This window comes from Acanthochromis polyacanthus, chromosome 7, assembly GCF_021347895.1.
Source record: "Acanthochromis polyacanthus isolate Apoly-LR-REF ecotype Palm Island chromosome 7, KAUST_Apoly_ChrSc, whole genome shotgun sequence".
In the NCBI taxonomy this organism is placed as follows: domain Eukaryota; kingdom Metazoa; phylum Chordata; class Actinopteri; family Pomacentridae; genus Acanthochromis; species Acanthochromis polyacanthus.
In genome coordinates this window covers 36,540,409-36,566,500 of record NC_067119.1, presented here as the reverse complement: position 1 = coordinate 36,566,500, position 26,092 = coordinate 36,540,409, and the positions used below count along the sequence as shown (strand labels likewise).

The 26,092-nt window shown below is 38.8% G+C and overlaps 1 protein-coding gene across 4 annotated transcripts; it reads left to right on the top strand.

Moving 5' to 3' along the window:
• Positions 1-2,843: 2,843 nt before the first annotated feature.
• Positions 2,844-24,675, top strand: pias2 (protein inhibitor of activated STAT, 2). Of its 4 annotated transcripts, none has more exons than XM_022208732.2 (14): positions 2,844-2,947; positions 4,179-4,363; positions 6,587-6,674; positions 6,761-6,811; positions 8,020-8,110; positions 8,201-8,335; positions 8,457-8,562; positions 9,730-9,803; positions 11,723-11,799; positions 12,786-12,919; positions 13,913-14,102; positions 16,040-16,176; positions 16,262-16,299; positions 19,933-24,675. In XM_022208732.2, the coding sequence occupies exons 1-14, from the start codon at positions 2,934-2,936 to the stop codon at positions 20,146-20,148; spliced, it is 1,536 nt and encodes a 511-aa protein (XP_022064424.1). In that variant the 5' UTR covers positions 2,844-2,933; the 3' UTR covers positions 20,149-24,675. The 4 variants fall into 4 exon arrangements, with proteins under 4 accessions (XP_022064424.1, XP_022064423.1, XP_051806662.1 ...); XM_022208731.2 differs by having other exon boundaries at positions 11,639-11,799; XM_051950702.1 differs by having other exon boundaries at positions 2,904-2,947; positions 4,154-4,363; positions 11,639-11,799.
• The last annotated feature ends 1,417 nt before the right edge of the window (positions 24,676-26,092 follow it).

Genomic DNA, 26,092 nt, shown 5'->3' with positions numbered 1-26,092 from the left:
ATTTTTGTCCAGCCCTATTTCATTAGTTTGTTTTTTTAAAATAATTATGTTAATCAACAATTCAAAAGTGATGGCTGATTTTGATTATTTAATTTTCAATAAATTTTTATTTATTGTTACTTTTGTGAGTTTCAAGTGATTTCAGTGAGAATTGTGGGTTTTTCCTTCTTTAACTGAGGGGTACCAACAATTTTGTCCATGTGTGTATGGGAGTCATTCCATGTAAAATTCAACCAATATCCAAAAAGGTTCCAGCAGCACCACCTTTGATTTCCACCATATTCAGTCTGTGTGTGCCATTAGGTCCCAAAGGAAGGTAGGAAACAGGTTCTCTGTAATATGTGTATGCATTTTGCTTTTACACCCCATTATATGGGGGTAGGTTTAGGCCTACAATTGATAGCCGTCATTCTGGTAGGTACTTCACATTGCCATAATTCTTGAAATATAACAGCTAAAGGCCTGAAATTCACAGGATCATCTCATTTTTCACTGATTACAAAACAATCAGACTTTTAGCCCTAGCCTGAGTGAATTTTTTTTTTTTTTTGGAGGGTTGATTTCTTGAAGAAAACTGAAAATCTTAATTTCGCCCATGTCTTTATAGCTCTCTGTATGCCATTTAAATCAGTAAATTATGACTCATAGTATTTAATCATTGAGTATGGGTCTTGACTGACATTTTAGAACCACCGTTGAAGTACTCAGCTGTTTAGTTTGTCTGCAGGACCTATTTTAATTAGGGACGAATCTGGAATTTTGTGAAATTCAACCATATTTTTCACCATGTGTGATAAATAGCACCACTCTGAAACTTTTAGCAGTGAATCTTCATATTCCAGTAATAAAAACTTCAAATTTTTGAATTGGTGCTCTGGCTCCTTCATATAGAAAATCTGTCAAATAGGGGCCTGAAAGTGCCCTGGAGCAGCATTTTTGCCATATAACATATATTATTTTGAAGTATCAAATGTGTCATATTGCACCTCAGGTATATCAGCAGATGTTATTAAACCACACTTACTACCTGTTGAGGCCAACACACCCAGTCTTGGGACACCACAACTATTTATACTGACATTGTACTTTAAGGGGAGGGTTTGATACAAGTTCTGAAAATCTCTACCTCAGTCTTATAACTCTCTGCTCTTCTGTGTCTGCATGTAGTCTGACACTAAAAAAAGCAAAAATTCCCCATTCATTCAAGTCAACTCACTGCTCTTATCATGCATACATTTATATGCCAGGCTGAACTGATGAGACAGTTTTAAATGTGTCCTTTGGCTAACATTAGACAAAAGAATCTGATATGATGCAATTTTTTTCATCAATTAAAACTTCTCTTCTTTTTTTGCTGGCACTGGTCAGTGACTCCGCATATGACAAGCTATAGGCTAGATGTCTGTTTTCACAAAGGAATTTTGAAGCTTTATCTTTTATCTTTAGAATTTCGAAGCTTTATCTACTTTTCTTTAGGTGTAAGTTTTTCTTCAAAAAAACAAACAAACAAACAAAAAAAACAACCCTGGAACAACTAGGCGGCCTTGTCGTGGCTCCAGGGCTTCATGGGAATGTTTCCAAAACTAACAGGCTACAGTCAGTGAGTGCAGTATTTCAAACTATCTCCATATAGGCTTAGATGGAGTGTTGCAACCATCTTATCATATATAAACAACAAAGAAACCTGTATCCTCTAAGGGACTATGACACTTTCTTTGCCCTAAATCTGGCAAAAATGATGGCCGAGGGAAAGGGCATTTTAGGCCTCCTTTTGGCCTAGATTTTCAATATGAAGGTGACAGAACACCAATTCAATATTTTGAAGTTTTGACAACTAGTACACAAAGAATCTTTGCAAAAAGTTTCACAGTGGTGCTATTTATCACACATGGTGAAAAATGTGGTTGTATTTCATGAAATTTCAGATTTGCCCCTAATTAAAATAGGTCCTGCAGCCACACTAAACAGCTGAGTACTTCAACAGTGGTTTGAGCATGTCAGTAAAGACCCATACTAAAGAAAGAAATGCTGTTTTAATATTTTTTTTTAGATTAAAATGGCATACAGAGGCCTTTCAAACATGGGCGAAATTAAGATTTTCGTTTTTTTTTTTCAGGAATTCCACCCTCCATAAAATTTTTCACACTCAGACTAGGGCTAAAAACATGATTGTTTTGCAACTAGCAGTGAAAAATGAAATGTTCCTGTGAATTCCATGCTTCTAGCTTGCACATTTCAAGAATTATGGACCTCTGAAATATGTATCTGAATGACGGCTATCAGATTTAGGCCGAAACCTACCCCCTTATAATTGGGTGTAAAAGCAAAATGTGTACACATATGACCAAAAACCTGTTTGCTATCTTCTTTTAGGACCTAATGGCACACTGAAACTGAATATAATGCAAATCAGAAATGGTGCTGCTGGAGCCATTTGTTGACTTGAGATGGAATGACCTATGGGCAATTTAGAGTGATCAATTAACCTCAGCATATTTTTGGACTGTGGGAGGAAGCCGGAGCGCCCAGAGAAAACCCACGCATGTACAGGGAGAACATGCAAACTCCTTGCAGTAAGGCACGCACAGTGGCCCACTACTCCAGTGTGCAGCCCCTTGTCTCTGAGTAAATAAATAAATTAAATAAACTACTTGTGTGCAGTTTGAACAACATGGTTTGCCTCAGATGCTGCCAATGGCCAACCCTGGAAAAATTGTGCCTGTTTCTATCTTCATACCGTAAAACTTAAAGTAAACGTGCAAAGTATGATTGTTCTCTCTTCATAAATTTGCTACAAAGTAGTCTTATCGAGTAGAAACCCAGCAAAGACACTTGTAGAAATGCGCGGCTCCAGATAAGCCACTGTACGGCTGCGGCGTCACCTGGAAGTAGTTGGACTGTGCAGCGTGACCGGAACAACAAGATGGCGGAGAATGGGGAGTTTCGGGTAGGCGACAAGAAAAACACTGATTGTGACTTACTTCTGTTGACATTACAACATTTAACAATAATTTTCAACGAATGTACTTGTGGATAAGTTGCGCCCTGAGCAGATACACCGGGAGGACACTGTTAGTCAAGAATCTGCATTGCCAAATCACATAATTTACGTTTCAGTATTTAGCCTTAATGCTAACTGTTTATGACTAGCCAGTTGCCAATAGGTTCCTTGTTATCTCGCAATAACTCGCTGAGAGCATATCACGCTATCCGTTGTTGTAAACGCGTCTAATGTTTTAAATTCTCATTTTGTAAGTACGTGTGTATTCACATCTGATAAGTAGCCTTAACGTAATATTGACTGTTTCTGTGTAAAAAAAAAAAACAAACAAAAAAAACGACTAGCCTAAAGTTAACGCGATTGGGAAAATCTCAATTTATTGAAGCTGCACTTAGTTTTTGGAGTATTTAACAACTTAGTGTTTATAATGTCTAAATAACATTTTATAATGGAACAAACGCAACAAAACGCAAAGCTGTTGAATATTTGCAGCTCCGTAAATAACTTGTTTATTGCAAGAGCCACATTTACTGTTTGTAATGAATTCATCTTAGTGCAGTTCAGTTCCAACAAGCAGAAATGTCAAAGCATCAAAGTAAAATTTGTCTAGATATTTAGGCACAATACAATAATAATAAAATGAACACAAATACAACTTTACTATTGCTTTTTCTAAATAGTATGCCACAGTGTGCGTTTGTGTGTGCAGTGTGCCAGGGTCCTTAACTGTACCTCAGGTTATGACATGTTGATACATACTGAACCGCGAGATGCCCACTTCCCACACATATCGTGTGTGTGTGTATTGCTGGCTACGTTGTTTACATCTGTTTTCATTTTGCCTTGCACTAGGCTAGGTGTTCCTATTTGAGTAGCCCTGGGATCATGTTTTTGTGGTCTTGTCTTTTCTGTTGTATTCGAGGGCATAGTGTCACGTTGAGGGATTTTGAAAGTTTTAGGTATTACTGGGCTTTTTTTGGCACAAAAAAGCGGTCTTACTGAACTTCTCCTGTGGCATTTGTATGCTGAAAAGTAGCTACAGTTCAGCAGTACAAGTCATTATCAAGAAACTGTATGACCAGAGTTTCTCCAAGATCACCACCATGGTATTGCCACCAGAAAGTCACTGTTGTTGTTGTTTGTTGGTTGCAGTGAACACTGTCATCTCTATTAACAGAAGTCAGTCCTGTAACAAAGACTTCAGCTTACTGACTGAGGAAACCGTTGTGTGGCACCACACCGAAGCCAGAATGAGCCTCCAGCAGCCAGCCCCTCTCATCCCCCCTGTCCACCCAGATGTACAGATGAAACCCCTGCCCTTCTATGATGTCCTGGACGTTCTAATTAAGCCTTCAAGTTTAGGTCTGTGATGTTTTCTTTTTCTTTTTGTTTGATGAAAATGATTATTAGACTTTCTGAAACATTGCCAAAAATGTCTTGTCTTTCAGTATAAATAGAGAGTTTCAACACAATGCTTTTCAAATTATATCCAAGGACCTTACTCAAATACTTTTAATGTTCAGACAGTGAGCAAAGATTTGTCTGTAAGGAAAATGCCATGTTTATGTCGTATTGGACCGGAGCGTTCATATTGACTTTCAAGTTGCAGTTGTGTGTGTGTGAAGCCCAGATGTAATTCATGAGTTACTCATATTCACACTCATTATGGAAATGCTTGAAAACTAAGCATTTGTCTCACATCAGCCACAGGCCATTGTGCAGAAACAAAAATAATAATGTTTTAAGATCTGGACCTCAGTGGGCAATAAAGGTGACAGAACTGCAGGAGACAAACTGCTGTTGATCTTAATCTCAGTAAACAGGAGAGTCTGTAAGCGTCACATGTCACTCAAGATTTATCATGCCCGATTCTATTGTACATGTTCAGTTTCAGTAATCATTAATAGTAATGAAAACTAGTTGTGATTGACAGGTTTCCTGCTATCACTTGCTGTTAATGTATAATATTGAATGAATATGTATTTAAATTTAGTAACAGTAATCCTAAAATAACTTAGTCATAAATGACAGATTCTACATTTTCACATGCTGTTAATAAAGAAATTTCATTGTATATTGGGTCCAAATAATGGTTATCAGCCTTTCTCGATCATCAATAATTGATATCGACATCAGCCCTGGAAAAAACATGTCGATGGATGCCTATCACATAACACTTTAATAACGTAACCGTTTTCTCTCCTATCATTCCCAAGTAATGTCAGTGTTAGCTTTGTAAACAGTACTGCACAGCTGACCCAGCATTTGTGTCAGCTATCCATAGTAGCTTTTGTCTACAGTGCAGATAAAAACTTCAGACGAAATGTTCTCACTTGATATGAGCCCTGTAGGCTGTTATGACACAGCACAACTGAAAATAATACAGTATAAATCCACATAAATAGCCAATATGGATGTAAAGCTAAGAGTTTCGTTGTATCCTGTTGTGTTTATATATAGCATAGTAGTAGGACTTGCTTGACAATTTTGCATACACTGTGATTTTAATGATCTAGTACAAAGTGTTACTCACATTACACATTTTCATTGGCCTTTGTGTTTGACCAGAGCTCATTGTCTGTTCACCAAAGCACAAAACATCTTGTTTTCAAAACATCAGTTTTGTGCAGTGACAGTTTCAATATGGTTTATGTAGACATGATCAAAGATAGTGCTTTCTTTCACACTGGTATTCTCGTTGTGAGGCTTATGCGGGTTTGAAGTATATATGGAGCATGGTGGGTGCATGGAGCATGGAGAAATCATCATATTCATACCTCCATATACATGATAAATACTGGTATCCCAGTGACGCATTTGTGTGTGATGACTGTACGTACCTGTGATGTGATGTTTGATCACACATGACAATTTATTCTAACATCTTGTGACTGCTAGCCAAAACCTAAATTAATTGCACTTTGAAAATTAGGATACTTAAAATTGTATCAGGCTTAGCACTACTGCCAGCTGTGAGTTTGCCTTACCCATCATATTGCCAGCCATGGGAGACAACGATAGAATGGCCCATGTCGTTCTCCATGATCTGTTCTGGGGGTCGTCAGGTGGAACTTCTGGCTGTTTAATGAATAGCAAAGCCCAGTAGATAGTGAAGAACATACAAAATAGAGGTGGGCATGAAGGGAAGAGGGCCTTATAAAAATTTAAATGGGTTATCTCAGACAGGATGAAAGGAGAGGCTTCATGTAGCTTTACATGTGCATCATGCAAATCATGCTATTCTAGTGGAGTTCCATAATACAAATATACATTTAGCTGGAAATTGGCATAATTGACCCAGTTGACTATGTTGTATTTGTTTTATAGGGTAATTTGAAAAAGCACATTAATAATTTCAAACGGTGCATTAATGACATTTGTGGTATTATTTTTTTGTTATTGAATAGTCCAGCATTTAAGTGTCTTCCATGCTGTGTTGAAAATATAACAAACCATGACTCCATTATCGAGGTTTAAACCAAACTAGTAATATTTTGTAGCGAACATGTCCAGAGTGAGTGTGCTTTTAATCATGGCACTAAGGAGGGTCACTTTATAACTATCAGCCATCATTTATGTTTTCAGGAGTGAGTACTGCACAGAGGTACCACCAAGAAAAATATTTTATCTTTGCTTTGACACCACAACAAGTTCGAGAAGTATGCATATCCAGGTAGGTCTGTTTGTTAATATATTAGCTCTTTCAAAGTTATGGTAAAAACATGCCTGTTAAAATTTGCTTTGTCTTGTTTGTTACAGGGACTTTCTACCAGGTGGCAGAAGGGACTATATGGTTCAAATTCAACTGAGGTGAGTGTTTTCTAACCTGTACATGATGGGTCATGAAAATCCCCTAATTAACAGATCTGAATTTTAAAGTATTGAGAGAGAAAAATAATTTAAATCAAAACATACTTAAAATCATGTAAACTAGATTAAAAAATACATTCTAGATAACTCCAAGAACATCTTAATTAACATGACAACTTCTCTAGCACACACATTTACACATACTGGCTCAAGCAGATGACCACACTCCCTGAGCCTAGTGTTGTTGGGAGTTTTTTTGTTAGACAGTAAATGAACATTCTGTCCTCAAAGTTGATGTGTTACAAGCAGGAAAAATGGACAAGTGTAAGAATTTGAGCAAGTCTGACAAGAGCCAAATTGTGATGGCTATAAGACTGGATCAGAGCATCTCCAAATCTGCAGCTCTTGCGGGGTGTTCCCAGTCTGCATTGGTCAGTATCTATTAGAAGTGGTCCAAGGAAGAAACAGTGGTGAACCTGTGACAGGGTCATGGGCAGCCAAGGCTCACAGATGTGCATGGGAGGGAAGGCTGGCCCGTGTGGTCCAATCCAACAGACCAGCTACTGTTGCTCAAATTGCTGAAGAAGTTTATGCTGGTTCTGATAGAAAGGTGTCAGAATACACAATGCATCACAGTTTGTTAATAACTTTGGAGTTGCATAGCTGCAGACCAGTCATGGTGCCCATGCTGACCCGTGTGCACGGCCAAAAATGCCAACAGTAGACGTGAACATATCAGAGCCAGACCATGGAGCAATAGAAGAAGGTAGCCTGTTCTGATGAATCATGTTTTTTACATCATGTGAAAGACCAGGTGCGTGTACGTTGCTTCCCTGAGGAACACATGGCACCAGGATGCACTATAGGAAGAAGGCAACCCAGTGGAGGCAGTGTGATGCTTTGGGCAATGTTCTGCTGGGAAACCTTGGGTCCTGCCATCCCCGTAGATGTGACTTTGGCACATACCACTTACTGAAGCATCGTTGTAGACCATATGTACACACTTTCATGGAAATGTTATTCCCTGATGGCTGTGACCTCTTTCAGCAGGATAATGTACTGTGCCACAAAGCAAATATGGTATGGATATCTAAAATGTGATACATTCTGTTTATACATGAGAGAATATGAAATTACCATGTAAGACAGTGAAAAAGTCTGCATAGTACTTGGTTTTGAGGCTCTTCAATCTTTCTTTGTCTTGACAGGTTCTGCTTGTCAGAGACAAGCTGTCCTCAAGAGGATAATTATCCAAACAGTCTATGTGTCAAAGTCAATGGAAAACTTTTCCCTTTGCCAGTAAGTGTTTGTTTTACTTCAAAACAGTCAAAACCAATTCAACTGAATATTCAACTGTAAAGCTAATTACTCTGTATTTTATTCTTGTAGGGTTATGCTCCACCACCAAAAAACGGTGTGGAACAGAAGAGACCTGGAAAACCACTAAACATTACTTCCTTAGTCAGACTCTCATCTGCAGTGCCCAATCAGATTTCAGTGACATGGGCACCTGAAATTGGAAAAGTGAGTTCCTTAAGCATTTTGCTTTTCTGCTTATTTTTTTGGTGCTTAATGTGTACCTCATACTTGGGGATAGTAGCACTGAGTTTTCTATTTAGGCTCTCTATTTGTTATTGTTTTTCAGACCTATTCTATGTCTGTGTACCTGGTGAGGCAACTGACGTCACCACTGCTGTTGCAGAGGCTGAGAATGAAGGGCATCAGAAACCCAGACCACTCCAGAGCACTAAGTAACTTTAATATCAGACCACTATGTCAGCATTTCAGAGTTTCATTTTAGTTTTACATCAGCAGCTTTTCCTTAAGGTACTCACACTTGACGAGAGGTCTCCAAAAATCCAAAATCCAAAAGTTTTACCTGACCTGAAAAACACCCATCATGTTTACATGAACACATGTAACTAGGTTACTCAGAAATGTCAGTAGCCTGTCTTACAGGAAAATTCAGTGTACGCCTTTAAACAGCAAATAAAGTACAAAAACATTGTTTGAAATGATAAGTAGTGTGACTGCACATTTTTAAAAGTCAACAAGTCCTTAAATTCTTTATTCAGCTTTGGTTTTAGGATTATATTAGTGGACAGAGATTATGAAATGGCTTTGAAATTGCTTTCAGCTCTAAAAACTCTTGCCCTTTTCAAAAAGAACAGGTTGAACTGGTGGTGCTTTTGAATATGCTGATTTGTTATGTTATCCCAAACAAAACCTGCTCCAGAGCAGGTTCGGCATGCAGCATAAGTTTCCATGGCGATGTACGCTGCTAAGAAATGAATCACAGTCTTCTACCTGAGATCTAGGACTATGCTTGAAATTACCTTGTTATATCCAGATCCTGCTTTGTAATGCTGGAATTGGGTTACACAAGTAATCTGACACTGTTCCATAGTACAAAATTAAGTTCTTATAAGTGTAATTGTGACCCACTACCATACTCCCCGATTTTTTTTATTTTTCTTAACATATTTATTATATGAGTACCTTTCATACAGCAACTGCACGTCAGAGTGGTTTTCATTAATATAAGAGAATAAAGTAGAGTAAAAATATATAGTAATGGTCAAACAGACATAATAAAAGCAATAAATAGGTCTGACGCTAGTAAACTAATTAAAACTAGGTAAACACAAAGCCATAGATATATTTTTAGGTTTTGCTTTGTTTCAGTTTGTCAGTTGGGCTAGTGTCTTCAGATGAGATGGAAATGCATTCTAGGAACTGTATCGTCAACACAGGTTTGTGTAACGGCAGTGTGGAGTGGACCAGCGCTGATGTGATCTGTTGGTTAGGTTCCTAGAGGACTAGAGTTTGCTTTCATATTTGACTTTGGTGTTTTTTTTATTCCTTTAAATTATTCTTTTTCATTATTTTGTACTCTTCCTCTGCCCTTTTTGTTCCAGTTAAAGAGAAGCTGACAGCAGATCCAGACAGTGAGATTGCCACAACAAGTCTTCGAGTGTCACTTATGTGCCCGGTAAATTAAGCATCTGTGTAAAATATGTTTGTGATTATAGCAAATTTCAAATCATTCGGATTGCGTAAATATTTGCTCAAAATTTTGATGTTGTGTATGTTGTGTCCATGGATCAGATCAGGGGAGGGTTCAGATAGAGGTATACATTACTTTCTGCTGTGTTTCTCTTTTAAAACTACACCTTAGGGTCGCCAACACACCTTGTTAGGTGTTTAGGAAAACACACCTTGGTGTTAAATTGCGCTAAAACTGGACTTGCTTGACTAATCTTTTTACCTTTAGAATGCCTTGGCGCTCATTTGGGTATCATTAAGGTACTACTAGTCTTACCGATACTGCTTATCAATCACATACTTTCACAGTACTGTTATTGTGTCTTTTTTTGTTATTTTTTAAGAGAAATAAACAAAATTTATTCAGAAAAATAACATTGCTTTATATTCTCACTTCGTTAAATTCCTCTCTTTCAACCTTTAGTTTTATGTAAAAAATACCGAATGCACAGTATTTTTACTGTGTAGTATTAAATAGTATTACTTGACAAAATAGTTTGACTACTTCTGTTGCCGCCAGCACCAACATTCAGGTAGAAAAAGGATGACAGTAAAGCAAGACTGAATTTGTCTACGGCTCCCAAATTACTTATTTAGAGTGCTCTGAAACTAAACAACACTTTAGATGATGTGCTGATCATTCAGCCAGCTGTTTACTCATTACTTTTGTTCATGGACCCATGTTCATATAATTTATTTCATATAACATACCTTGAGATATGAAAAGATAAACTACAAGCTACACTGTCCAACAAATTTTGTTTGTGTCATTAATTGATGTTCCTCTTCACACATGCTAAAGATGTGTTATAATAAGCATTGTCAGCATTGTGTATGCACATGTGTAATGTTTAAGCTCACCGATCCTCTGGTCTTAAATATTTCACACCATGGTCCATTTAGTACTGGGTTTTAGCGCTCACACTCGAAGTTATGTCACTTGTATTGGGAAAATTCAGCAAATTTTCATGAAATGGTGTCAGCCTACAGGCTGATGGTCACACATGCTCCCTCACTTCTCAGACAAAAAGCCTGAAATTTGACTGAAAGAATGTCTGAATATTGAATATTGTAAATACTGTTATGACCTGGCTCAAAATGACCACAAGAGGACACACCAAGTATAACAGCTAAAATTTATTTTTTTTAAAATAACTCAAATTAGAGCTAAAATATTATGGTGTTATGAGAGTCAGTGGTGTGTGTGTGTGTGTGTGTGTGTGTGTGTGTGTGTGTGTGTGTGTGTGTGTGTGTGTGTGTGTGTGTGTGTGTGTGTGTGTGTGTGTGTGTGTGTGTGTGTGTGTGTGTGTGTGTGTGTGTGTGTGTGTGTGTGTGTGTGTGTGTGTGTGTGTGTGTGTGTGTGTGATGCATGCTTGAATTATGTCTGTGCAGGTGTTGTAAATGTAAATCAACTCCTAAAGAGGTAAACTAAAACACCATAACCAGAACTGGGTGTGTGGTACCTGCGTAGAGAAGCAGAGAGAATGATTAGACTGCAGACACCTAGCCACCTCTTAAGTAACCCAGGAACGGATTGGGGCCCGCAGGTGGTCTTGCTTACATTGAGAACCACAGAACCAACAGAAGCAAACCTTTAGAGCCACCCTCAAGATGACCTCAGTTTTATCACAGTAGTGATAAAAGTGATCAGGATTTCACAACGAGATCAAAAAACTTACAACTCACTTGAAACTTTCATCTGTAAGTAAATGGTAGTTTGTGGATCATTGCAAACTGTTCCCCATTTATTTTGACTAACGTAAGTCATAATTTGTCCTCCAGCTGGGTAAGATGCGACTGACAGTGCCATGCAGGGCGGTGACGTGCTCTCATCTGCAGTGTTTTGATGCTGCCCTCTACCTGCAGATGAATGAGAAGAAACCAACCTGGATCTGCCCTGTATGTGACAAGAAGGCTGCATATGAAAGTCTCATCATTGACGGGTTAGTTAAACCACTACTGCCATATTAAAATATATTAAAAATATGAACTAACAGTTGCTGCCGCTGAGGCATAGACAGTCAGATTTTAGTAGACTGCACAGATAGTGTGGAGCCACTTTCTCAATTCTTCCTTTGACAGAATATAGTAAATGAATAATCTATGTATTTTCTGCACTATGTCCCAACATTTAAATACAACAAGTTTCTCGGTGCATTTGGGGACTCCACTTAATTTGTTTAATGTGTTTTACTAGATATTAGCCAAACTGATCCTGTAATCCAGGCACTGGGGTGTAATTTAATGGACTGGTATTGGCTAAAATATAACCAACAAAAACTCTTTCTTTTACATATGTCACTGCGTTATGCTTACTGTTGGAGCATCCATGTTTTTAATAACAGCTATGCTCTATGCTGCCTGCATTTCACTGCATATTGAATGAAGGCGTGAATGTTAAAAGTGATGTGGTTGCACCTTGATTTTCTGTGTTGTGACATCTGGATTGCAAAAATGCACTGTGCTCCAGCCTTGACTAATCTGCTACATGTTCTCTCTATCAGTTTGCAACACATTCATGTCATCACATCAGCTGTCACTAATTAACACTAATTAAATAAGTGAGTTGGCTTTTGTAAGGTTTGTGTCCTCTCTACAAGCACCAGACCATCACACTTTGACATCTCTGTACACACCAAAGTGTGTTTTTAAAATCCCAACAACTCCAACAGAGCCATACCATATATCTAATCAACATTTGAGCATTGACGATATCCATTATATGTAACTTATAAGTATGTAACTTACAAAATGGGTCCAATTTAATTTCTGATAAGAACTTAAACCTTTTGTTGACTGGGATCACGTGAAATTCAGGACCAAAAAACAGATTGCTATATCAGAGAATACAACCAACAATCCGCTTTTGTGACTAGTTGGGGTACAGTTAATGTGTATTGATGTTGTACGTGTTTAACTCTCGATTCAGTTTGTTCTTGGAGATCCTGAATGACTGCTCAGATGTGGATGAAATAAAGTTCCAAGAGGATGGAACCTGGTGCCCCATGAGACCAAAGAAAGATGCTGTCAAGGTTCCCTCTCAGTCACTTCCAAAAATTGAGAGTAAGTACATCATCTTTATTCATGGATAGGTTGGAATTGATCTTATCTATATTGCGCCTGATGTGTCATTGTTCTATGTGGCATATATTTGTACTGTTGCCCAAAACCTATTAAGTATACCTCAGTGAATGGTGCCACAGTAGAATTTGCCTTGAAGCTAATGTTGTCCAGGGTACCTGTAACATCAAGTTAGATTAACTTGAGAAATCTGTTTTAACTGACAGGTGCTAATATCTAGCAGATATACAACTGACAAAAGCTGAACTGGAAGCATGACCATTGCCACAAATCAGGAAATTGGTATCTGTTACAGTGGCTAAGGCTATGTCAGCAGCGAGAGTCTCAGTTAGGAGGCAGCCACAAATTTCCCCAAAATAGTGTCTGGGGGAAAAAAACACAACAAAAAACTTTAAGTCTAGGCTGCCTATGGTGGACTGCTGGGGGTATAATTCAACACTTTTAACTCAACCCCACTTATACTTGACCAAATTTAATATTTAAGTTCTTTGTCGTTGTGGATGGTTTTTGCCGCTGTTATGCCCCCAAAGTCAAACAAAGCAATTGCTAGCTTCACCAGCAACTCTGATGAAGCTGATATGCACCATTACATGGTGGAAGACATATGCAAAACTGTAATGGATATAACTTAGGACTAAGTGTCCATGTTCAAGGCAGAAATTCAGCTGGCAATTACCACAGTGCACACAAAACAACTCACCACTCATGAAGAAAGCTTAACTTCTCTGGCCGCCCGGAGAGTAATGTTTAACATTATATTGTGAGCTATTTTAGAAAAGGACTAAACCTTTTCCAAAAATTTTACATTTGTTTTTTTTCAAGATTTTTGTCTTTAGTAGATATGTGGCTTAGTGCAACAGGAATGGGAGGGAAGTCAGAAAGCAATGAAGGACAGACCACCACATTGACGCATCACATTTTCGTGGGATTGTTTGATAATAGGTCAAATGTTATGCTTTAACCTTTATCTTTTAGCCTCAGCTCCTTTGCGTCAGGCTTCAGTGGTCCCCCATTCTACTGAGCCCAGTTCCACCAAGAAAGCTGATGTGATTGATTTGACTCTGGAAAGCTCCTCCTCTGATGATGATGATGAAGAGGACACAGACCCTCCATTGAAGAAACAATGTGTTTACATTTCCAAGAATGAGGAGATGCATGCAAAGGGGTGAGCAGGCCTCTCTGTTTTGTTGTTACAACCATAGGCAGACCTATGTAATTGGGATGACTGATGAAGCTGATGTGCATCACTACATGCTGGAATACATGCAAAATTGTAATAGATGTAATTCAGGATGAAGTCTCCATGCTCAAAGCACAAATTCAGCTGGCAATCACAGCAGTACACCCACCACAACTCATTACTCATGAAGAAGGCTAGCTCTCCAGGAGCCCAGACAGATTCTCAGGAAGCTTGAGGCAAGCAGCTAGCTCATGACAATGTTGAATTACAACCTGCACATTGTTAGCATACCAGAAGGCGCTGAGCAAGGCATGCCAACTACTTTTGTGTATAGTATGCTTCCGGAATTGTTCAGTGGACCAGGCTGTAGAAATCCCAGCTATTTGACCGTTCTCATTGTGTGCAAACTCCCAAGCCAAAAGAGGGAGAACACCTATGCCCCTTTCTTTGCAAAGTTCCCCTTCAAGTAAAATAGGAAATGCTGAAACTTTCACAACAAAGTGGAAAGTTGACCTACAATGGCCACCAGATTTTCATTTTCCCCAATTACAGTGCAGATTTAGACGGTGCAGGACAGCATAGGTGAAAGCTGTGCTTTTCAAGGCAGAGGTAAAATACAGGTTCCTCTGCCCAGCCAAGCCTTGCATCATCTTTAGTGGTGAGAGTAGGATTTTTAACTCTCCTCATTCTGCAGTGCAGTTTTACACCACAGGGATACAACCATCCGCTGAGGAGAGAGAAACATTTGTGTTCAGATTGCAGTTTGATAAATCCAGCAGCTGATCATCACAGATTGAACATTATAATGGACATGCTTGGATTGACAGAGCTACTGATATTGTATGTCATATTTTCCCATCTCCAGTTTCTTATAGTCACAGACATATGAATATAAATGTATTAAGGCCTGGCATCCGTTTATCACATATGTCAAGAACTGCAAAGTGGATACAGCATTCTGAGAATGGTTGTTTATTAATTTGTGTCCTGCTGAAATGTACCACAAGTTCAATAGTTTTAAATATGATGCATCCTCCTCTATCCCTTTTTTTGCATTATTGCTTTTTACTTACTTATTGTATAAGTGTATACTCATGTTAGTTATGTATTTGTTCTTATTTTTTCCTTGCTTTTTCTCCAGTTGTTTTTATAATATCAAATTACTCTCTTTTTCTTTTGGGTGGGGTAGATGTGAGTGGATAATTCAAATCCTTGTGTTTTTTACTTGTTTACAGTTAAATCAGCTTTGCATATACACAGCTTAATGACATTCTTGTTTCATATCTTTCAACATTCAAAATAGTATCCAAAACAGATACAGCCCTTAGTATGAAACAAAAGTGATAGAACAGTCAAAGATTAAGAAAATGGAGAAGAAGAGTAGACATGAACTACAGGAGGAGAGGAGGCAGACTGTTCAAATGCAATGAATCAATCTAACAGTACTTCAGTTGTATTCAGTTGCTGTAATCGTTATTAATGAAGAATCTGAATTGTGAATTGCAAGTTCCCAGCTACCACATGCTAATTACCAGTGATCGGTGTTGTATCGTCCCTGAAAAGTCCCTGAAGATGGCGTATAAATTCATTTTTGAATCTCATCTTCATGTACACTACTAGTCGAAAGTTTGGACGCACTTTTTCATTCATTTGAATGAGAAAATGTCCAAACTATTGACTGGAAGTATATTTGTCACATTACTCTCGAGGATACACAGTTGCTGTCAGCAGTTTTAATTACTTTTTCCATTCAGTGCCATCTTTGATAATGCTAAACACCATGTTTTTTTTAAGTTGTTTATCTTTGCTGTTTTCTGGATATATGACATCTGGAGCTCACAATTATGTTAGAGCTTTTTAATATAAGACACCAGGTAATGTTTGTACAGGAAGCATGTCATCAGTTTGCTGTGTTCTCTCAGGGTGTTGACCTACCAGCCCACTGTGCGCGTGCCAAACGTCCAAACCTTGGACCCATCCTATCTGACCTCTGCCCTTGCTGACTATGCAGTCCCCTTCCATCCATCCACCCTAGCTACCATCCCTACAGATATGCAGAGTAAGTCAGCTAAATAACAGGACTGTAAGCAATATCCACAAGTTGGTACTGTTAATAATCTTTCTGTTCTGTCTCTTACCCATAGGTCTGGATTTGTTTTCCTTAATTCAAGCAGATCCTCAGGTATGTTTGTGGTGGTTTCACACAAACAGAAGCTTCACTGCATGTTTTCCACATCATTATAACAGCAACTTAAAATAGTCTGCTGAAATTGGTGTCTAATGAATGTATATACTGATGACAAATGTGGCACAAGTGAAGCTCTCCTGAGCAACAGGGATTATGTGCTTTGTCTTCAAAAATACTTGACTTCCTAAAACATCTTTTAGGTGAGTGGACTGATAAAACACAAAAAATAAAGGGGAGGCAATTTATTTCAAAATGATCGTCCGTCCGTTTTCTTCCACATGTCTGGGACTGGGTTGTGGAGACAGCAGATGAAACAGGTCATTCCAAATGTCCCTTCCCCAGCACCGCTTTCCAGTTCTTCCTGGGGGATCCCAAGGCGTTCGCAGGCTAAACTAGATACATAATCCGTCCACCGGGTTCTGGGTCTGCCCCGAGGTCTGCTCCTAGGTGGACATGCTTGGAAAACCAGAGGCCTCCCTAGAGGTATCTGAATCAGATGTTTAAACCACTTGAACTGGCTCCTTTTGACACAAATGAGCCAGGAGCTCCCTCTGATATCCCAGCTTCTCACCTTGTCTCTGAGGCTGAGCTCAGCCACCCTGCAGAGGAAGCTTATTTCAGCCGCTTGTTCCTGCCGTCTTGTTCTTTCGGTCACTACCCAGTGCTAATGACCGTAGGTTAGAGTTGGAATGTCGATGTACTGGCACATCAAGAGCTTCGCCTTGCCACTCAGTTCCCAGTTTGCCTTGCCATTCAGTACATGCTTCACGACGATGGTCCGGTACAACATCCGCATTACTGCTGCCGCCACACCAGCCGGCCTGTCCTTCACCTGCTCCATTTTCTTTCCATCACTCCTGAACAAGATCCCGAGATACTTAAACTTCTTCGATTGGGGATTCAACTTCCACCTCATCCTGGAGGGAGCAATCCAACAGTTTCCAGCAGAGAACCTTGGCCTTGGACTTTAAGGTACTGACCTGCATCCCAGCCACATCACACTTGGCTGTAAACTGCTCCAGTGTATCCAGAAGGTCACGGTCTGATAAAGCAAACAGAACCACATCATCTGCAAAAAGGAGAGGCCTGAGGTCCCCAAACCAGACACCCACCTCACCCTGACTGCACCTTGAGATCCTGTCTATGAACATCACAAGCAGGATCAAACACAAAGGGCAGCCCTGACAGAATCCAACACCCACAGACAATGTGTCTGACACAGCTCTCCCTTTGGTTGAAGTATTTGCGAGTCTGGTTCCACATACTCCCGCAGCACCTCCCACAGAGCCCTCGGTGAACACAGTCGTAGGCCTTCTCCAGAGCCACAAAACATACACTACCAGGCAAAAATTTGGACTCGCCCCTAATTTTCCCGTATTTTTGTCAAAACAGCCCAATTAAGAGCTAACTTTAGCAATTTGCTATTTGTAATTATTGCAAGAGCATGAGTATGCTATGAACAAAATTTAATCAAGTATGGCACTGAAGTAGGGATATTTCTAAGCATTTATTGATATAAGCATTACTAGAAGGTTTAGGTAGCAACATTACCCTATCTTTTGTTTGGTCGCTACCTGAGTAAGTTTTAAAAAAAGAAAGGAAAAATATATATACCGTATATATACACACACACTACCAGGCAAAAGTTTGGACTCACCCCTAATTTTTCTGTGATTGGTTCATATTACCTAAATTATGAGTGTAATTTAGCCATGTTTCATTTGTAATCACAGTACAATTATAGATATAACACTGAAAACAAAATTGAAGCATTTAGCATACAATACTGATAAACTGTCTAAATCTGTGACTCATCAAAATAGCCTCCTTTAGCTTTGATAACTGCTTGACAAATTCGAGGCATTCTTGCAATCAGTGACATGAGTTAATCACTTGAAATTTCCTCCCATGCTTATGCCAACATCTCACAAAGGTTTGCAGCACTTGTGGGTTGCTTGTTCTTGACGTTTCTGTCCAGTTCATCCCATACAAGTTCGATAGGGTTAAGGTCAGGGGATTGAGCTGGCCAAGTCATAATCCTTAGCTTCCCCCTCCTTTCTTGGTGCATTTTACAAACAATGTAAACATTTTTCTAATGAATGCTCTGGGCTAAGGCCAGCTCTCTTTTTAGAGGCTATATGCCCTGCTGCAGAAAACAGCCACTCTGCTGGTGTAGTAGTGCTTGGTATACAGATGTAGGACTTTGCTAACTTTGACAAAAGGGGATATTTCACCTCATTACCATTCCACCACTGTAACGGATTTTCCATCCATTCTCTATACACCGCTTTATTCTCACTAGGGTTGCGGGGGGGTGCTGGAGTCTATCCCAGCTGACTCGGGCGAAGGCAGGGGACACCCTGGACAGGCCGCCAGTCTGTCGCAGGTCTACATATACAGACAGACAATCACTCTCACATTCACACCTATGGGCAATTTAGAGTAATCAGTTAACCTCAGCATATTTTTGGACTGTGGGAGGAAGCCGGAGTGCCCGCAGAAAACCCACACATGTACAGGGAGAACATGCAAACTCCATGCAGAAAGATCCTTTTTTCTTTGCTTAACTGAGGTTTTCTGGCCATTTTTGTGCTACTTCAGATTTAGATAATTTTCAAATTAGCTAAAGACATTCTTCTTTCCAGAAATTGTCAGTCTTTTATATCAACTCCAAAAGGGAACACAAAATATTTGTGAACAGAGTAAAGAACTGTGAATCAAGGTGTGAAAAACATTCTATTGGGACGGTACAGTTATTACAGGGGACATGCAACCCTTTGTAAAGATATTTTAAGTGTTTTAACCAAACAAAATGCTTAGAAATATCCCTGCTTCAGTGCCATACTTGATTAAATTTTGTTCAAAGCATACTCATGTTCTTGCAATAATTAGAAATAACAAATTACTAAAGTTAGCTCTTAATTGGGCTGTTTTGACAAAAATATGGGAAAATTAGGGGCGTGTCCAAACTTCTGTCTGGTAGTGTATATATACGGTATATATGTGTGTATGTATGTATAAATCACTAAAACAAAAGTTTGAGAGACCTATGTAAATACATTGTGTTGTCTGAAACTCTTTAATGTCACCTTACAAACTACAGAAAAGTACAAGAAAATGACAAGACTCAAAGAAAATTAGACATTTTTTTTCTGTAAGCTTCTATTTTTCTTATGTTAAAAGCTTCAAACCAGTAAGTAACTGTGTAAAGCAATTAACCATGTTAATTTGTGTAACTAGTGCAATATAACATTTGCCCACTGTGGGATTAATAAAGGCTTATCATATTGTAATTAGTTTTTAGTAAGAGTGTCTTAATTAATCAACAGCAATGCTAGTAAATTTCAATGGCATTCCTGACCAAAATTAATGCACACATTATTTTTTGAATGTGTAGCAACAGATAAAGGGGGATTACAAAGCATAGCATAAACTATGCATAAGCCTTATTCAGTTCCTGCAGAACGGAGACATGTTAGAAGGGCAACTGTCGAAAGTGAGTTGCACTACCAGGAGAATTACCACATATTGATTAAGACACATTATGTTGTAGCATTTCACACTACAAGGTTCTGACATTTTGATAAGAATGATGCTTATTCTGACCAATGTGTTTTCCTCCTTCAGCATTACCGGCCTCAGATGTTTTTGGATAACCTGACAAACAGCATGCAACCTGCAGCCAGCACCAGCTCAGCTATGGTATCCTCCTCGAGCAGCCACTATGACACCAGCACACATGCTGCCAGCTCCATCCACGAGGCCCAGGTCATCACAGGAGGAAGGGGGAGTGCCAGAGGAGGGACTGACAGCAGCATATCAGATATCATTTCGCTTGACTGAGCTACATCTCACTGGACCTTTTCAGGCCTGTTTTTGTGGCTTTTTAGTGTGATCTATATGTACATAAAATGTTGAGGTCTACACAGAAGCACCCAAATTGATATACATGAGCATTTTGATGACCTGAACATTTTTGTTTAAAACTGTATCCAGGCAGGTTTTTTTGCCCTTGGATTTTTTAAAATTCAAATGTGGTTTCCTTCCCATCTCCTATGGTAGGATGATAAAGGACAACACTAACTGAAGATTTAACAAAGAGTCAGTGTATTGCTAGTTCTTCTGCCCTTGGCATTTCAGGAATTTTCTTGTTTGCTTTTATAACTTTAGTCTCATTACATCATAAAACTGAACAGTAGTGTTTCGCTTTGGTTAGCCTATGTGCCATTGTGAGGGTGACCAGCAGCATACTCTTGATTGGAATCAATGAAAATTGGAACCCTTTCACATCAGTCATTTATTTCAGTGTTCATGTCAAAAAGGTATTGCTTAGGGAACTTTTTTAATAGTTTCTTTTTATTTCATCCTACCATTTTTTTTGATGACTTGCTAGCCAGCTAGTCTTGTGGTTATCCTTTATACAAGTAGATTTATTTTAATAACACCTCACCCTCAGCTCTGCAAACGTCTTCCTATCAGAAAGAAAAATGCCTGTGATGCTTTTTTAGCATTCATTCAACAATGGAAATATTCAAAACATCCAACTCCTGATTCATACCGTATTGTTTGCTTGCACATACGAGTGAATCTGACACGAGTCTGTTGTGGCCTGGTGGACATGAACTTTGTGCTTCATTAGGATGGAACAGAGTCAGAATGAATGAAAAAAGAGCTTGGACTTTTCATAGCAAGAGTTCAAAATTTTCATGTAACATTATCTCAAATGGATAAACGATTGGACATAGGAAACACTTCTAAGAAAGACCTTTGGACAGACTCTTCACTTTGGTGGTATCAGACCTCCCTACACACCATGGACAGAACTGTTTCTGGCTGTTTACTGTAACTGCTTGCTGTGTGTCTGCCTGTTTGACTTTTCATTCATACCAATAGAAATATGGATTAAGGTCATTAATTCAGATGATTTGTTGGTTCACCAGATAGTCTCCACTTTGATGGGGTCGGTTTTTGTTACAGGGCAGCTTTTATGTCATACCAATGTAAAATGTTCCTTTGTTTCATTGTGATTTAATCAGAGCAATAATAATTTAGAGTTTGGTTAAAAAGTGTAGTGTGATTCCATATGTTCTGTACCACTCTACCACCCAAATATTTCCCTTATATATGATCAATCTGTTGTCTTATGTTAATTACAATCACAATTCTTGTTCTTCCGGAGAAATACACTTAAAGGAGTCATTCAAATTTAAAGTATATACACTAATTTGCATTTCTGTAGAGAGTGAGATGATCAAATGAATATCAATCTCAGGGCTGTGTCCAAAATCAGCTTGTTGTTCATTCATTACTCCATTTATAATGGACATCAAATAGTGAACTCGGTGCACTTTTTACACAGAAAACGTAAATTTTTTTATTGCAGGAAAAGCACAGGTGTAAGTGATGGCCCGCATTCCATGTAGGTGAACTTGTTTCTTTGCCATGGTACTGGCTGACTGGGACACTGGATGGAACCCAGTCATTGCTAATAAAATCAGTTTCACCTCTGCTTTGCTTTACCTGCTATGGCAAGTCAACATGTTGATGATTGTTAGCATTATCTCTGTCAGCTGTTGAGTCATGCAGCAGTGTGTCACATGTGAAATATGGAGCATTGTATTGGGGGTTGATGAATACCATGGACACTAATTGTTTTCATTTTGTCTTAAGGAAGCTACACAGTGTATGCATTACCATATTCAAATTAAATGGCAGACAGTTAATATCTAGGGAGTGATTAAGGCACAGTCAAAGTGCCCAGATGTTGTAAACCTAACTTCATCATGTCAGTTTATTTATACTGCACATTTAAACACAACAAAATGTTAATCCAGTTAGAACAAAAACAAAGTGGTCTATTACAAACATTAGAGCAATTCAACCTTTGCATCAAAAGTTATCCAAATCAGATAGGATAAATTACAAGGGTAGCTCAGCATTAAGAGCGGAAATGGTTTGCCTGTATGAATCAAAATTTCAGAAATGCACCTACAAATACCTCTAAAGCTCGGTAATTACTGTACTATCTCTGAGGCTGTTTCCCTATTACCTGTCCTTAGACGAAACTAGACTAACCATGTCGTGACTTCAGCTCTATGGCCATCACAGTGATATTCATCTCCTCATCTTGCTCTCATAAAATTTAGCCAGATATTGAACTGCCATATTTGTGAAAAATAAAAATCTTTATCAACTTGCCAAGTATAAAGCAGTTTAAAGGAGCATTTCAAAAAAAGCTATAAATTACAGTGTTTGCTTGTATCTATGTTCGTGTTAAACTTAAGGCAAGTCCATCGTGCATTAAGTCTCTTGTTCTCCCCTTCAGTTATCCTTTATAAGTCCTTTAATTCTTCTGAATTGTGACCTCTGCTATTTTTGGATTTTGCTGTATGTCGATGATGCTATGTGTTGCTGTCTGGGATGAACAGACATAACATGAAGATTTGTCAATGTTAACTCCAACACTCAAGCCCACTTACTTGCAGTTGATGGCAGGCAGCAACATACAGATTGGAAACAGAGCAGCTACTGTATCATAACTACATCATCTTGATTGATTGTTGTTTATGTGGACTCCCAGCTACTGGAAGTTTGATCTCAGGGACCTACAGTCTGCTTTTCTGGGCTTGAACTGTCTAAGTGAATTGAAATATAGACACATAGTAACAATACTGTCAGCATCTGTACCAAAAGTGCAGATGTTGATGTAAAAGTAAAGCTAATGTATTATATTTCTTGGTCAGTCTATCTTTTTTATTCAAACATTATGCCAAGGAGTGTTGGCATTTACAAAATGATATGTTAAGGCAGTGATAGTAGTTTACCAAATTGAAAGAAGAAAGGAAAAACTTTACTTGCCTTTAGTGGTATCTTATCTATGGATATGTTTTTCATTCATGTGAACAAGTTTTTGTAGTATCTTTGACATTTCACTCTCCATAAAATTTTGTTGTTTATTAACACATGGCACTTCATGGTTTTTTTTTGTTTGTTTGTTGTTGTTTTTTTTACAGTCATTATCCCTGCTTCTCTGTGTATTCCACAGATGGAGACAGTCTTGATTAGAACTTCTATGAATACCGTAAGCAAAACTGCTGTTGCTGATTCTGTTTTGTGCCTGTATTGTGTTGGGGTGGAAGCATAAATGTTACACAAACATCTCAAAGCCTGGACGAAAAAGCAACTTTATGGTAACATACCATTAGTCATAGATGGGAAAATATCATCTTTTGCTGTGCTTGCACTAGGCAAAATTAGTCTCTAGCCACTGTGTCTAAAGTGCTAGAATTTTGTTTTTGCCACATTTAGCCACACTTTCAGTATCTGTACTGCGGCGCGCGAAGTTGTGGACAAAAGACAATACAGTTGAGGACATCATCTTGGGCTTTGGGAAATACTGATACAATATATTTTTCACCTTTTTCTGACAGTTTATAGAACAATTAATTAATCACTCAATTGAGAAAGTAATGGACAGATTCAAAAACAATGAAATGACCAATTAATTGCCAGGCAAATAGCAGCTGAAGCCCTGAATAGCAATGATACAGGAAGAAAAAAACGCATGAGTTAACAAGTTGGGATGCACGAGGAGTGGAGGAGGGGGAGGAGTGTTGGTGGAAATGGAGTAAGCTAGGTGCAGAGAGCGAGAGCTGTAGTCCGAATCCTTTTTTCTGATTGGCTGAGACGAGACACGTGACAGTGTGCATCTATTAATGATTGGAAGCATTCGGGTCATTCCGGTTATACTCGGTAGCGCTCTTCAGTAAAGGAGACGCTGTTTGTTATTTTCTTTGATTATCGCTCGGCAAATTACGAAAAAGTTGTAAGTTAACCCTTTTTTCACATTTATTAGGCAAAATTAGCTTCGCCACCGTGGCTAAACATGCTAAAAATGGCTTCGCCTATGGCGAAGTGGCGAATGGCTAGCGCAAGCACAGTTTTGGTTTTGGTGAACAGAGACTTTGGAAGAATGGCACAATAAATTGAAGTGTGCAATATCAAGATGATCAGAAGCTTGACTCATACAAGAAAAACTATTTAGTGAAGAGTGTTTGCAGAAAGTCCACTGACTTGTGAAAATATTTAATAGATTAAGAGTCTCAATTCACCTATTCACCTGGGGGGGGGGGGTTGTACTCGTCACACTTAATGGACTTTGAAACATAATCCAAATCACTTGAAAGTTTCTCTTTACACACCATACTAACATTAGTCAGAGGTAACTACTCCTTTTTGTTGAAGCTTATTACAGGATGGTTTATTTCAAAAATTGTCTTTGTTTTCCTGTATCTGTAAACGTGCAGCAATTTGCAATGTGGTACCTTATATAAATCCTTCTTTTTTGTAATTAAAGGTTTTTGTTTTTTATTCAGTTATAATTTTTTGGTGTTCGAATATAGTTTCATTCTAGTAAATGAAGCTATGTGCCTCAGTTTGACCCAAGCGTTAACTTCAAGGGGCCAATGGACTGAATCAAACATGTTCTTCGGTTTTAACCCATATTTGAACAAACTTTTCAGGATTACATTTCAGACTGTTTTAAGTGGCCCACTTAGCTAAGAGAGGAAAATAAAACTTTTATCAAGTAACTTATTTGACTTACCCATTCGCTGACACAGGAACAACTCTTAAGTAGTTGTGCTATTATTCTCAAGTGTATGACTGACCAGGGAAACACAAGGAATTAATCCTGATGTACACTGACAGTCATTAAAAACTTTGAGACCATATTTTTCAACATAATTTTTATTTTGAAGCCCGAAACTGGATTTTCTTCATATGAATCATTTGTTTAGCATATTGGCATACAGAAACAAAAATCTAAAGTTTCAAGAATGATTTCAAAATAAAGAATTTCACAAAAGAAAACGGCACCTGCCAAACACAAAGTCACAACAGTCAATACCGAGTATGGCCTCCATTTGCTTCGATGCAGGCAGCAATCCGTCGGCGCATGCTTTGGACCAGGCTTCTGATTGTGGGTTGGGAACAGCCCATACGCCTGGCTACATCACTGTAGCTCAAAGCGGCCTCCACCATACCCAGTGCCCGGAGACGTTGTTCATGTGATAGACGCGGCATGATGCTGTTCACTATGGAGTTAGAACAGTCTCATAATTCACAAATGCACACAGAAGAATTCACAAATGTAAACTGCAATCCACAAATGCACACAGAAGAATTCACACGTAAACTGCAATCCACAAATGCACACAGAAGAATTCACACATGTGAACTGGGGTTCACAAATGTAAACTGCAATCCACAAATAAATTAAGAAAGTTCACAAATGTATTTCTGCATTCACAAACTGCTTTTGTGTGTGAATCTTTTTTGAGACTGCTCTGCCGTCAGCTCGATCCACAAATGCATTTTTTTCAACACGGAAGTTTCTGTAGCCAATCAGATGTCTCCCTCCTTTCAGCCAATCACAAAAACTCACCCCACGTGGGGGTGGGTGTACTGTTCAGCCAATCATATGAACGCGTCCGCACAGCGTTATACCTGACCGTGTCATTGGGCTGAAGAGTGAAGCTGCCCGTCGGAGAGACCATGGCGTCTGATGGGGACAATAGACCCTTTATTTGTTTACAAACATTGTGACGTTTTTTGTGGCCGGGGCTTATGCTGGAGGCAAAAGCTGAGCGAGAAGTCAAGCGGGACTGGGAGTATATAGTTTGCGCTGGGAGTTTGCAGCGCAAACTCGAGCACTTTTAACCCGTTAAACTTCAGTGTACCGCCGGCGGTACACTTACTAATTTGCATAGGAATTTAAAGAATGTCC